The 15,096-nt window shown below is 38.7% G+C and overlaps 2 protein-coding genes across 2 annotated transcripts; one reads left to right on the top strand and one right to left on the bottom strand.

Moving 5' to 3' along the window:
- The first annotated feature begins 1,754 nt into the window (after nt 1-1,754).
- LOC135611749 (transcription factor MYB8-like) lies at nt 1,755-10,310 on the top strand. Its single transcript, XM_065107392.1, has 3 exons — nt 1,755-1,976; nt 9,440-9,569; nt 9,637-10,310. Exons 1-3 carry the CDS (start codon nt 1,844-1,846, stop codon nt 10,097-10,099), a joined length of 726 nt encoding a protein of 241 aa, XP_064963464.1. The 5' UTR covers nt 1,755-1,843; the 3' UTR covers nt 10,100-10,310.
- Nucleotides 10,311-12,718: 2,408 nt separating this feature from the next.
- On the bottom strand, nt 12,719-13,559 carry LOC103985220 (uncharacterized). The gene has a single exon (XM_009402857.3). It carries the CDS (start codon nt 13,540-13,542, stop codon nt 12,868-12,870), a length of 675 nt encoding a protein of 224 aa, XP_009401132.2. The 5' UTR covers nt 13,543-13,559; the 3' UTR covers nt 12,719-12,867.
- Nucleotides 13,560-15,096: the final 1,537 nt, after the last annotated feature.

Here is a 15,096-nt window from a genome sequence, read left to right on the forward strand (position 1 = left end):
TTATCTAATTAAATAATATCACATAATCGAACAAACACATCCTCGTAATGGATTTGGCTATTCAAACTTCAAATGACAACAACCAGTTGTTTATTTTCAAAGATGCATGGGTTCGGTGATTGACACGTTTCAAGCCAAAAGTTTTATCTGGAACTGAGGTTTTGGAATCCTATGTCTGGGTTGTAACGTAGTGATGTAGGAGAAGACAATGGTTGGTTTAGCTTGTGATACAACTGACGTATCAGTGGGATCAGTCGATGTGGTACAGTGTGTGTGTGGCAATGGAGGCTTGTTTGGTTGGTTTGCAGAATGCATGCCTTGTGTAAAGGCCAGTCTGTGACAGTAGCGTTCAGTCTAATAAAACAATCGAAGTTGATGGATGCATTCTAGAAGTCACATGTAAGGTCTAATAACCTATCAGCGTTAGCATCAAACTGTGGGTGAGGCCAGAAAATATTAGTTTTGTGAATCAGCAAGGTCAAACAGTTTTACTATACCTAGGATGACTCCGCATTTACTTTTTCAGTATTAGCTTCTAGCAATTGGCTTATGAAATGTAGTTAGTGCAGAACAAAAAACTTCAGTCACAGCTTCGACTTATCTAGCTCTGCAACCTACCTCGCTAATTAATTTGGTTTCTTTTTCAAGCATGTAAAGGAGAAGCAATCTGAAGTCTGAGGCACTTTAGTAGTTCAAACTTCCAATAAGCAGAACAAGAAGTTTCTATAGGAAGATGATGGAAGCACATTATGAGGGTCCTAAATCATATCTAGGAATAACTATCAAGCTTAAAGGTTAATTAGCACACACAAATGGTAAGTGTTCCTTTACATATAGAGAACCAAAACTTGTTCCATTTGTTTATTTTGATAACTCTCTTTTACTTTTACCTTCTGTACATGATCATTCTCTTCTTTTCTGCTTCACTCTGCCCAGATTGTTCTCATGTCTCAAAAACATATAATTTCTGATCCATGTGCAGGACTTTCTGAACTCTACTGTAATACCTCAGTTGCTTCTCATGGCTGCACTGCAAGATGTACATCAACCTGGTATAGGATACTTGAGAAGAAAATGGAAAGACAAAGGCCTTTCAACCTGGCAGAGACTGACTGAGGTGGAGAAGATTTTGGCTGAGACCTTAGGCCATCAACTGGACTTCCCACAAGGATCTTTTTCGGCCACAATGTCCACGGCAGTGACAGTAAAGATATTTATTCTACTTGTCCTCCAACACAAACCTACCAAACCCTAATGCAAGAGTCCCTCTCCTCTCTCTAGAAGCCCTCCGACTCTCAAGCTTCACCGTGATGAAGGCATGATAGGTTTAGATTGAGACCATTGAGAATGTATCATTTTCCCATTTAAGGTTGTTTCTTGTAGTCCTAGACATAGAGAAGCTGATGAATGAGTTGAAAAGAGGTGACTCAACTCAGAAAGGTAGTCAAGAGGCATTTGATGCCCTTACCTTCTTTGAGCTTGGAAAAGTCAATGAACGGACCACTTGATTCAGAATAAAAGCTGTCATCTTTCCTATCATGTAGGTCCTTGAGACACCTCTTCAGTACCACATGAGCCAACTTTCCTTGATTCTCCATGAAGCTGGGTCACAGGCCACTTGATGGATAGATATCCAGTAGGCAGACTGAAGAGTGTAATGGTGCAGAGACGCATTGATAGAGTGAAGTACACACCTACTGTTGGAGTTGGATTGTGGACTAGCTGTCATCTTTCCTATCCATTTCCCTTTCCGGCTTCCCTTGTTGGCTTCCTTCCTCTCCAACTCAAAGCAATTGTTTCGACTCTCTTCTATCTTCGTTATCCTCTTTCTTCTCCATATGAAATGGGCAGATCTCCGTGCTGTGAGAAGGCTCACACCAACAAGGGAGCATGGACCAAGGAGGAAGACCAGAAGCTCATCTCCTACATCAGAACCCATGGTGAAGGTTGCTGGAGATCACTCCCTAAAGCTGCAGGTCCTACTACAACTCGTTTGAGCTATGCATCTAAGCATAAAAATCTGTAATTATGTTAAATCAATTATGTGGAATTAACCTATATGCCAGGATTGAAATTCAATACATAGATCTAATTATACGATGCGTACCTTTTGATGTCATCCGTCTTTAATCCGATCGCGCTGCGGAATCTGCAGGGAGTGCGAAGAGTAGACCCTTTCTCCTCTCTTCCTATCCTTTCATAGGATCACACAGATTGATGGATTTGGGGAGAGGGTTTTGGGGAGAGAGTCGAGGAGAATAACTGAATTCCTCAACGGAGAGATGCGTCTATACGTGTCAACGTTAACGTTATGACGCTCTAACACACTAACACCCTCTCAACCACTAGAGATCCTGTCCGTTTATAGGCGCAACGGAACCCAATTAGTTATTCTATCTTATTCAATTATAAAGGGCCACATATTCTAACATTCTCCCACTTGGCCCATTAATTGATAAGATATAAAAGAGATACAAAATCAAAACAAACAAAACAAAATTTGTTTGAAAACAATTTTACCTAATTGGATTCCAAAAAATTTTGAAAAAACATTTTATACATGGCCATGTTTTAAAATAAGCCAATAAGTCCAATAATCACAATAATACTATATTAAGTCCAACTATCAATGTGAGTCATAGCGGTTGTATTTCATCAATGTCATACTCCCTTCTATGTACCACAACATTGTTAGTCTTTCCTAACATAGTCCATAATAACCCTTGTAATTTGTCTTGTCAAGACAATCCTGTTATTACATTCAACCATAATATGCATAAACATAAATGTAAACAGGATAGCAGAAACAGATAACTTTAATTAAATAAATGTCAATAATAGCATCCACATAAACATGCATCACCATATCCTTTATGACTTGCTCACAAGCCCCATTCTAAGAACATGTTCTTTGAATATTTTGCACTGTAAGGCTTTTGTCAATGGATCAGCAATCATCATAGTGGTGCTCAAGTTCTCAATTGACACTTGCTGTTTCTGGACTCTTTCTCTAACCACCAAGTACTTTAACTCAATGTGCTTGGAACCACTAGAGTACTTGCCATTCTTAGAGAAGAAAACTGATGCGGTGTTATCACAAAATATCTTCAGCGGCTTGGCAATTGAGTCGACCACACCAAGTCCTGAGATAAAATTTTGCAGCCATAAAGCTTGATTTGTGGCCTCAAAGCATGCCACAAATTCAGCTTCCATTGTTGATGATGCAATAAGCGATTGCTTTGCACTTTTCCAAGAAATTACCCCACCAGCTAACATAAATACAAATCCTGAAGTGGACTTCCTGCTGTCGAGGCAATTTGCAAAATCAGCATCTGAATATCCAGTTACTTCAAGCTGATCAGATCTCCTGTATGTGAGCATATAATCTTTTGTCCCTTGTAGATATCTCATTACTTTCTTTGCAGCTTTCCAATGTTCCATTCTTGGGTTGCTTTGATATCTTCCCAGCATTGCAACTGCAAAACTGATATCTGGTCTTGTACAGGTTTGAGCATATAGTAGACTTCCAACTGCGCATCCATAAGGAATATTCTTCATTTGATTCTTTTCTAAGTCATTTCTTGGGCACTGGTTTTGACTGAATTTTTCACCTTTAGTAATAGGCATATCATTGGTTGAGCAAAGCTGCATATTAAATCTCTCCAAGATACGATCAATATATCCTTTCTGAGACAATCCTAATAATCCTTGAGATCTATCCCTGAATATCTCAATGCCAATGACATAGGATGCCTCATTCATATCAACCATCTTAAAGTTCTTGTTGAGAAACATCTTGGTTTCGTGCAATAAACCAAGATCACTGCTGGCAAGTAAAATATCATCCACATATAAGACCAATATAATAAACTTGCTCCCACTTACCTTTAGGTATATACACTGATCAACAGTGTTTTCCTTAAATCCGAAGGAAGTAATGGTATTATGAAACTTTATATACCATTGTCTGGAAGCTTGTTTAAGGCCATAAATGGATTTCTTAAGTTTACAAGCCCAACTTTCTTTTCCCTTTTCTATGAATCCTTCGAGTTGTTCCATATAGATTTCCTCATCTAGATCCCCGTTCAGAAATGCTGTTTTCACATCCATCTGATGCAACTCAAGATCATAATGAGCTACTAATGCCATAACGATTCTTAATGAGTCCTTTTTAGAAACAGGAGAAAAAGTCTCATTATAGTCGATGCCTTCTTTCTGAGAAAAACCTTTGGCCACAAGTCTGGCTTTATATCGTTCGATATTGCCCGTTGAGTCGTGTTTTGTCTTAAAGACCCATTTACAACCGACTCTTTTATAATCATTGGGCAATTCAACGAGATCCCAGACATCATTCTGTACCATTGATTTTAACTCTTCTTTCATTGCATCATACCATTTTTCAGAATCGTTACTTTCTATGGCTTGTGAAAACGATAAGGGGTCTCTTTTTATTCCTATATCATAATCTGATTCTTGTAGATATACAACATAATCATCAGAAATGGCATGTTTCCTTTTCCTTTGAGATCTTCTCAAATCTGCCAATTGTGATTGTTCTATAAGATCATCAGCGGCGACATCAACATCATGTGAGAGTTCTTGGATGTTATTTTGTTGTTCACCCTCATCAATACTCTCATTGATTTGAGGAACAACAATCTCTCGGACAGGAGATGATATGGGAGAATTAACCTAAATCTCCTCAATATCAAAATTAATCCTTCGAGATTTTTCACTCCCACTGATTTCGTCATTTTCTAGGAATTTTGCATTACCAGATTCTACTATTCTCATACTATGATTAGGGCAATAAAATCTGTATCCCTTGGATTTTTCTGGATAACCAATAAAATATCCCGAAATAGTTCTTGGCTCCAATTTCTTTTCATGTAGATTGAATACTCTTATCTCTGCAGGACATCCCCAAATATGTAAATGTCTCAGACTGGGCTTCCTACCAGTCCATAACTCAAATGGAGTCGATGAAACTGACTTGCTAGGAACCCTGTTCAAGATGTACATAGCTGTCCTAAGAGCTTCACCCCACATCGACTCAAGTACAGAGGAATAACTCATCATGCTCCTAACCATATCCATCAGAGTACGATTTCGCCTTTCAGCAACACCGTTCTACTGTGGCACACCTGGTAATGCATATTGAGCACAAATACCCCGTTGTTCTAGGAATCTAGCAAAAGGACCAATATTCTGACTAGATCCATCATATCTGCCATAAAATTCACCACCTCTGTCAGATCTGACAATTTTAACTTTTCTATCTAATTGTCTCTCAACCTCATTTATGTATACTTCAAGAGTATCAATGGCTTGAGACTTTTCATGTATTAGATAAACTTTGCCATATCTGGACAGATCATCTATAAACGTGATGAAATATTTTTCTCCACTAAAACAAGGAATGTGGAGTGGTCCGCAGATATCAGTATGAATAATCTCAAGGAGTTCTTTGCTTCTTGTGGCATTTTTCTTTATTTGTTTAGTTTGCTTTCCCTTAATGCAATCTATACAAATATCAAAATCAGTGAAGTCTAAATGTTCCAAAATATTATCCTTCACTAATCTTTCAATTCTTTCCTTGGAGATATGCCCCAATCGTCTATGCCACAATATGGAAGATCTTTCATTATTGAAACTACGTTTTAATCCAACATTTGATTGCAGGGTCATTAGTGTCTTTGCAAACTCAAGATCCAAATTAATTCTGTACAAACCATCACATAGAATTCCAGAACCAACTTTTATTTATCATAAAATATGCTGAGTTTGCCACTACCAAAAGAAATACAATATCCCAACTCATCAATTCTAGAAAGAGAAATCAAATTTCTAAAAATTGTAGGGACATAACATGTGTCAACAAGATCCATCAAGTGACCCGTCTCTAAGCGTAGACGATAAGTTCCCATTGATATCACTTTCGTTTTAAGACGATTTCCCATAATGATGAATCTTTCATGTTCTTTTGGTTTCCGAATTGAAAGGAATCCCTGCATGTTATTTGTAACATGAGTTGAAGCACCGGAATCAATCCACCAAGTGTTAGAAGGAACTTCTGTAATGTTTGATTCGAAACATACAAAGGTCGAGTTAATACCTTTCTTTTCGAACCAAGTCTTGTGTTTAATGCAATCCTTCTTCACATGTCCTTTCTTGCCACAAAAGAAGCACTTTACAGTAAAGGCTTTCTTTTCATTAGTCTGTTTAACATTTCCAAACTTAGCAAATCTCTTTGATGGATGATGCTTCAACTTTCTTTTCTTATTACCACCTCCTTGAGTAGTCGTCATGACATTATATGAATTTTCCTGCCTTAATCTCAATTCTTCCTGAACACACATGCTAGTCAACTTATTCATGTCCCACTTATCTTTATTTGTATTGTAGTGAATCTTGAATGGGCCAAACTGAGAAGGAAGAGAATTGAGAATAAATTGCACAAGGAAGGATTCATCAACATTCATGCCTAATGTTTTAAGTTTTGCAGCTTTGTCAGCCATATTGAGGATATGATCCTGAATTCCTCGAGTACCATCATACTGAGCTGTAGTCAGTTCTTTCATCAATGTGCCAGCCAATGACTTATCAGCAGATTTAAATCTGTCTTCAATAACCTTTAAATATTCCTTTGCGCTAGTTGCAATCGGTAATGAAGTCTTTATATTATTTGCAATTGTCATTCTTATGAACATTAAACTAAGCCTATCAGATCTTTCCCAAGCCTTCATTTCATTAACTTGTTCTGCAGTAGTTTCATCAGTCAAGTCTGCAGGTTTTTCAACAAGTAATGCTAGATCAAGATCTAATACACCCAGTGTGAATTGCACATGCTCTAACCATTCTGAATAATTTGATCCAGAAAGTATAGGGACACTTGAAGCATATGAATGTATATGCGGAAGTACCACTGCAAAAAGATATATAACAACATTAATGCTTTGAATTTGTCAAAAAATTGATGAACTATTGATATCATCTATATTACACCTTTGGGTGAAATATTGACATATCTAGTGTTCACTCAAGAATATTTTGGAGGACTGATACCATCCTTGAGGAATAGGTATTGTTACCTTTGGGTATACAACCCTAAACTGCAAGGATATCTAAAATAGTATCATCCTACCCCATCACATAATTATTTAAATTAGATTCTCCTTTGGGATTATCTAAATCTCATAATTATATGTGCCATTATGAATATTATTTCTTTAATATCATTTAGGACTAATTCTTTAATATTATTTTATAAGTCATTAGTCCAGGTCACTTTGGTGGCTTCAAGACTAATGCAATGATATAAAATAAAAATGTCCTGACAAAACTTTTATTGTAATTCATATCACAAAAGTTTATCATCCTAGGCCACTTTGGTAGCTACTAGTCAGATAAAACTAAGGGAAATAAATTACAAATAATATTCATCAATATTTCTTTAATTTTGCTAAACAATTCAATAATAAAATAACAATAATAATTATTGAACATTTATGTAAAGCAGTTCAATAATAAATAACCATAACAATTATTGAACATTTATGTAAAGTAATTCAATAATAAATAACCAAAATAATTATTGAACATTTATGTAGAGCAGTTCAATAATAAATAACCATAACAATTATTGAATATTAAAGCAAAGTAATTCAATAATAAATAATAATAATAATTATTGAAATTTAATGCTAAGTAGTTCAATAATAAATAACCATAACAATTATTGAACTTTAATAAAACTCATATGATAATTTCAAGCATATACATGTGAATAAATAAATAAAAAATTCCAAAAAACAATAATTGGATTTTAATTTTATTTACCACATATATAATGAATAATTCATATGAGAAAACTATAAAATAAACCATAATTTATAGTTTTTTTTTTAATCATAATTAAATCCAATCAAATAATCAAAAAATATAATCATGATTAAAATTAATCATAATTATAATAAATGATATTTATCAATTTTATAATTGAGAATATAACCTAAATTTCTCAATTTCATAATGATAAAAAAACGAAAATATTTGATAGGAAATAAATCGAAAATATGCGAATGGCAGAACTGTAATTTGGCAGAAATTAGACCCGAGGGCAAAACCATAAATATGTTGACAGAACATAAACTGTAATTACGATATTTGCAAAGGGTAAAAATGTAATTTTTCAAAAACCCTAGCCTCGAGGACAAAAACGTAAATATGCCAAAACCCTAATCTGCCATCGCCGCCGCCGTCGCGAGCGGCGCTGCCGCTGCTGCCTGCGGCCTGGCCGCCTGTACGCGGCTGCGGGCTGCCGCCTGTGCGCGGCCGCCAGCGACCGCCTGTGCGCGGCTGCCAGCGACCGCCTGTGCGCGGCTGCCAGCGGCAGTTCTAGCCTGTGCGCGGCCACTGCCGCCACGGCGCTGCCGCCACGGGGCTGTCGTGCGCGGCCGGTGCCGCTGCGGCGGTTCCTGCCCGCGGGTGGCTGCTGCCAGCACGCGGCCGCCGCCTGTGCACGGCCTACTCACGCATGGCCGCCACCTGGGCTGTCAGCCTGCGTGCGGCCGACCGTCGCATGGACGGATTCTGGCCGTGTGCGACCGGGGTTCTGTGATGCCGTCGCGCGGACGGAGTTCTGTGATGCCGTCGCGCGGACGGAGTTCTGTTCTGTGATGCCGTCGCGTGGACGGAGTTCTGTGATGCCGTCGCGCGGACGGAGTTCTGTGATGCCGTCACGTGGACGGGGTTCTGTGATGTCCGCATATGGGACGAGTTCTATGATGTCCGCATATGGGACGAGTTCTGTAATGCGTACGCTACTCGGCGTAACCGTAGATTTGCAGCGAGGTCGACGGTGACCATTACTGCTTAGCAGTTCTTGGAAGATAAAGGTAATTATGCATCGTAAATTAATTTACAGATCTAATGCATGATTTCAAAAACCAGGCTCTGATACCAATTGTAAGCATAAAAATCTGTAATTATGCTAAATCAATTATGCGGAATTAACCTATATGCCAGGATTGAAATTCAATACATAGATCTAATTATACGATGCGTACCTTTTGATGTCATCCGTTCAGAGATCTTGTTTGATCTGCTCAGCACACCGTGATCCAAGATTGCTATAGGCTCCGTCTTTAATCCGATCGCGCTGCGGAATCTGCAGGGAGTGCGAAGAATAGACCCTTTCTCCTCTCTTCCTATCCTTTCACATTCATAGGATCACACAGATTGATGGATTTGGGAAGAGGGTTTTGGGGAGAGAGTCGACGAGAATAACTGAATTCCTCAACGGAGAGATGCGTCTATACGTGTCAACGGAACCAATTAGTTATTCTATCTTATTCAATTATAAAGGACCACATATTCTAACAGTTCGATCTGCTCAAAGGACAATTCTCTGTCTGCTGATCTTTTTCTGTACTTGTAGGTTTGCTTCGATGCGGTAAGAGCTGCAGGCTGCGGTGGATAAACTACCTCCGGCCCGACCTCAAGCGCGGCAAATTTACAGAGGAGGAACATGAACTCATCATCGAGCTTCACGGCTTGCTTGGGAACAAGTAAGTTACCTTCTTTTTACCTTTACAGGTCATAAACATGCATGCAATGTTGTTTCTATCGATCAAGGTGGTCGCTGATAGCCGGGCAATTACCGGGGAGGACGGACAACGACATCAAGAACTACTGGAACACGCACATCAAGCGAAAGCTCCTCAGCCGGGGTATCGATCCCCAGAGTCACGGCCCGGCCAGTGGCAACGCCGCTCCGCGACGACAAGAAATCACGACCATGGCGCAGGACATGATTCTCTCGGAAGCCCCAGTCGACTGCTGCGACAAGACCATCAGCAGCGTCGGCGCCAGCCAAGATTCCGACGGCTGCGTCGACCTCGATCTCGGCCTCTCCATGAGCCTCCCTGGCCGCTCTCCGGAACGTCTTCCCCAAACTTCAGTTGCTCCGGCAACAGCTGCAGCAAGTTGCTGCGCTCCACCCCTTCGTCTGTGCTGCCACCTCGGTTTCCAAAGCGGTGGAGCTTGTGGTTGCCCCGCCACCAAAAACCCACGTCTCCTAAGAGCTAACACTAGTTGAGATTCTTCTATGTGATGGTACTTCTCCCGCAGTGTAAAGTGGAAGGATGCCTGTGGTTGCTTTCAAATGCCAAGTGAAATATTTGTTTCTCTAGGATTACTCTTAAAGAAGATTTATTTGTAAAATCTCTTTATTATTTATAATCTATTTTTAATTTTTTTAATATTTTAACCTATACTTTAACAAATAGACTTAAATATCTTTTTTTCCTCACCTTTTGTTCTTTTGTTTTTCTTTTTTTTTTTTTAGGTAAGCATCACGAATAAAGAGCATGAGATAATGATGGATGATCATATCGACAAAAAGCATAAGAGAGCAACGAGCGAAGAGCATAGAGCAACAATTGAAGATAGTGTCGTTAGAGAGCACGACGCAATGACAGCTTCGATAATAAGAGCGAGATTATGAGAAAAAAAAAAAGATAAAATCAATAATACTAGGACCATAGATAATAAAATAATATTTTATTATTTTTAAGAGAATATCAATAGCAAGATTGTCAAAAGAAAAAAGGGGTGATGAATATTATGCATCATCTTAAATTATATAACTCCAGATGAAAGTTATAATTTGTTTTGAATGATCTAAGTCTAGGTTTGATTAGAAGGGAAAAATAAAATTAGATGACTGCAGCTCATAAACCGTTAAAACAAAAAAAATAAAAGCATGCAAGGCACTATTTTACTGTTCCAGTTCACTAAGGTGAGTTTCTAACAAGAGTACTCTCATTCTTTATTCATCTTTTTATTACAGTATTTCAATACTCTACATGTAATTCCTTCCCTGCTTAGGTGCGAACTATGAATCACAAAGCTTAGAATTCTTTGTTTATATAGTGATGTGTTAATTCCATGCTTCCTCAAGGTCAAGAGAGAACTTAGAATACCTTGATACATGTAGAGGTTGAGTATTCATGGTGTCTTAAGATGAGTTGATGTCTATAGCACACCACTGGCCTGACCTTTAGGCATAAAAGATTATTCCTCCTTGAACATCCAACATATGGGTGGAAATATATATATGATCCCATCAAATTAAGCAAAGAAAAGAAAAAGGATACATTGGACTGGAATTTGGTGGTTGGTAGCCAAATGACCTCACTCAACGCTACTACCCCTTGCCTTTGTTTCTGTTAAGCCATATTGTGCCATCTAAAAAAGTAACTTGTAATATTATTGATCACTCAATCATATTATTAAATTAATATTATAAGTTTATTTTAAAAAATGATCGAATGATCATAAGTTATAAATTATCAAGCTTTTGGGATTTGTGGTCACTCAATCAAGTCTTTAAGATGATTAAAAAATATTAATTATTTTTCATGATGTTTAATTAAAAATATTTATACAATTATCATTCTTCGTTTAAGCTTACACTATATACTCGGTTTCCTTCACTTACTTGCAAGAGGAGATGGGATGTTAATATATACGTTAAGTTCTTTCTTAAATATATTCATACAATTCTCATTCTTCATTTAGCTTAGACTTTTTTAAAGCTTAAGACTTTAGAATCATGATCATCCAATCATATTTTTAAGAGTCATTGGGTTCGACTTAGGATTTTGTTTCATTCTCCAATCTTTTAGTGTCCTTTTTCTATGGGTTTAACCTTTGTATCAATGGATGGCTATTGGTTTAGATTATTGATCAAAGAAGATATTATACGAGGCTTAAACTAATGTAAAATCATGCCCTTATGGTGATTTGATCTACTTTAAAGGCTTACTGATGAAGATGCAGTCCAACTTAAACTCCTAGTTTGAGCACAGAATCAGCTCATATACATTATAAACTTATTATTTTAGAGCATTATAACAAACCTAGAAGTGATAGAGTATGCACTCTTTAGCTTGTGCACATGTACTTCAGTTTAGGCATGGTTCTCCTCTATTTAGTACTGGATAATGGTGCTGTAACTTGGCTCTGGTTTGTTGACTGTTCTCTTCAACCTTCCAGCTTGTCCTGAGCAATATGTGGTTATTGTTTTCTGCTCCATTTCAGCATCCACACATGCATCTTCTTGAGAGGTTGTCTTCTCTCATTATTTTTCCAACTCGTGTAAGTGCTAATGTGGCAACAGTACATGCAAGCGCTGAGGCTTGAGATAGAGACGGGGGGAGAGTGGTGTGCCTGGATGGTGACCATTCTCGTTCCCGATTACAGTGGAAGAGCCTTGATTTCCTGCAATTAAAGCTGGATATGCTCATGGTTAATATGACATTATGTTTGTTGAATGAATGCCTTTGCAACAGGCATAATCTAGGCCTAGGGACTGTGTACAGCAATCCAAAGAGGAGTTTGGCATCACAAATTGGCATGGTTTAAATGAATACATCGTTTGTACTCTCAACTAAATCTTTTGGCAGAGATCTTACCCAGCTTCTCCCTTTCTCTGTGGTATATTATCTTCGTTTGTGTTGCACTATATCCCCAAGTCCTCCATGGCCAGTTCAAGCATTGATTCCAATGTGTTTCAACTTGAAAACTGGATCATCACATTTGCAATGATCCTTGCAAGCACAAAGAGTACTAATGAATGACTGATTCTACATTTCAATTTAGTTGATGAAATACCAATTTAATGGATCCACATACTTTGGCACATGAACTTCACTTGCCAATAATCTCAATTTTATTCATCTCACTTCAAACCTTTAAAGCATAAATCTTTTCATCTCATTCTCTTTTGTTTTATTTTCTTTCATCTCAAGCTTGCAGCACACAAGGAAAGAAGGCCAACACAAAACATCAATCGCAGAAACATCAGCTCAGCACACTGTAAAAGGATGGACTGTAGAGAGTGTTTCTTAGATCAGGAGATGTCTTCCTCTTGGGGAAGAAGTCCCCGATCAGTGGAATGAGAGGCCTCCTCTTCCCCACCTTTGTTTTTCCTCTTCCACCAAGCTCATCTTCCATCCTTCCGAGGCTAAGCGCTTGAGCCAGCGTCGGCAAGCGCTCGCTGCTCCCGATCCTCTCCTCTCCCCATCGATCACTTCGAACTTTGCAGGGCCGCTCTTCGATCGCCAAGCTGCTTGCTTCTGTTTTGGACATGCTCTTCTGGAGCTGGAGGCACAGAGCAGCGACCGCTACCTTCGTCTCCGACTGCATCTCCTTCAGCAGCTTCACTTCTCGTTTTGCCTCGTACAGCTCCGCCTCCAGCTTCCTGACAGCGTTGACGACTCTGAGCTCATTGTCTCGCTCATGAACGAAGCGGAACGTGGAAGACAGGGAGGGCGGCGAGGAGTTGGCCGAAGAGACAGGCTTAGGAGGCGGCAGAGAACAGACCGGGCTTCTGATGATGTCGAGCTTGGCAGATGAGCTGGTGGTCTTGCGAGAACTAGCGTTGCCTGCGTGACAGCGATCGCCGTAGACCGCGACGGCCTCCTTCACGGAGCGAAAAGGACTGGTGGAGTCGACCTCAGCGGGCTCGAACGCCATGGTAGCAGGAGCGCAGCAGTGTCCGACGATGCACTGCACCCATAGAGTGCAAGGGGATAAGAAGGGAGTGCTGCGATGGCATGATGACGATGATGATGAGTTTGTTTGCTTGGCTTCCACTTCAAAGGCACGCCTAATCTCGAAGAGAACAAAAGCAAGACGGAACAAGGAATCATATGATTCATGCACGACAAAACAAGATCATACAAGCTGTATGATCGTTCATGCAGAGTGCTCAATTAAAACCAAACAAAGAAAAAGATCAATCGAATCCGTAAAGATCTGCAACTATTCCACTGGTTATTAGCGACCTTAAACTGCATCCCCACGCTCGAAGAGCATGCAAGAGTCAATGAAGTGATACGTACAGTGGGCACAGGACATGCCTCACTGTGAAGCAAAATGCCAGGCAATGTCGCCAACCCAAAGCAATCAGTCTGTGCCTCCTCTCCATCTTGCTTCGAGTTCATGAGATGTGATATGGGCAAAATAATTTGAAAGCTGCATTACACATCAACACAGTAGGATCCTTTGCAATTCGGGCAGCTCAACTATAATATTTCTTATAATTTTTTTGGTCTCATAATATTTTCCAAAACAGCTCTAATGCGATCTTATAAAAGGGACTAAATTATGAAACCAAAAAAAGTTGTGTGACGTGCTTTACACAGGGGATGGATCAAATTGGCTCCAATTATCGATCTCAAATGGATGATTTCAATCTATCCACATGAGATGACGACGCTAAAACTGCTCTCTTCAGTAGTTTGTATCTCGAATGATCTGTTTTCCCCTGCAATTGCTGGATGATCTTCTTGGTATGGTTGCTCATACTGTAAGAATAATTGGTATTTGGACGTCCCAACCACACATCCGCTTGAGATCAGTGAATTAACATCATAGAACTCCAACAAAAATGATGTGTCAAGCTAAGCTTCAGTTTACATTCCAAGGAAGCCTCATGTCTTGCAGAATTCTAAACCCTGTAATAACAAGAATAGTTCTATCTTCTCTTAGTGTTATATTCTTCATTTTTAAATTATTAATAATATTCATAAAATTTTTAATTATTTAAATATAAAATATTTAATAATTTTTTATATTAAATAATTTTATAGCGAAAGCTTAGTGTTAGGGGCCTATTATAAATCTTAGAATTTGAATATTATTTGTGAAAGATTCATGTTAAGTTAATAAGAAAAAATCATGAATATCATAAATAATTAAAAAAATTAAAGGATATTATATTTAGATTCACGGTAATGAAATAGTTGATGGGCCCACTATGACGTGCTTAGTTGACGTTAGCCGGAGTTCTCATGAGGAATTCTACTAGTATCCAAATGTCTAAGTCCCACTAGGAGGATTTTGGTGTCGAAGGACAAACAAGTAAAGAAAAGTGCTGCTGCTGCCGCCGCCTCACTGTATATATATATATATATATATGGTTCAAACATTGATAAGAGTTTTACCTTCTAAAGAATCTGCTCAATACCATTAGCTAATGATGATTTCTGTTGAAAGGAATCAATTAGCTAATGATTTAGATGTCAC

Source organism: Musa acuminata, chromosome BXJ2-5 (genome assembly GCF_036884655.1).
Source record: "Musa acuminata AAA Group cultivar baxijiao chromosome BXJ2-5, Cavendish_Baxijiao_AAA, whole genome shotgun sequence".
Lineage (NCBI taxonomy): Eukaryota > Viridiplantae > Streptophyta > Magnoliopsida > Zingiberales > Musaceae > Musa > Musa acuminata.

Bases quoted from the DNA above. Each gene is read 5' to 3' on its own strand.
- LOC135611749 (XM_065107392.1), top strand. From the start codon at position 1,844: ATGGGCAGATCTCCGTGCTGTGAGAAGGCTCACACCAACAAGGGAGCA. The intron at 1,977-9,439 runs GTCCTACTACAA...CTGTACTTGTAG, and splicing joins ATCACTCCCTAAAGCTGCAG to GTTTGCTTCGATGCGGTAAG. The intron at 9,570-9,636 runs GTAAGTTACCTT...CTATCGATCAAG, and splicing joins CACGGCTTGCTTGGGAACAA to GTGGTCGCTGATAGCCGGGC.
- LOC103985220 (XM_009402857.3), bottom strand. From the start codon at position 13,542: ATGGCGTTCGAGCCCGCTGAGGTCGACTCCACCAGTCCTTTTCGCTCC.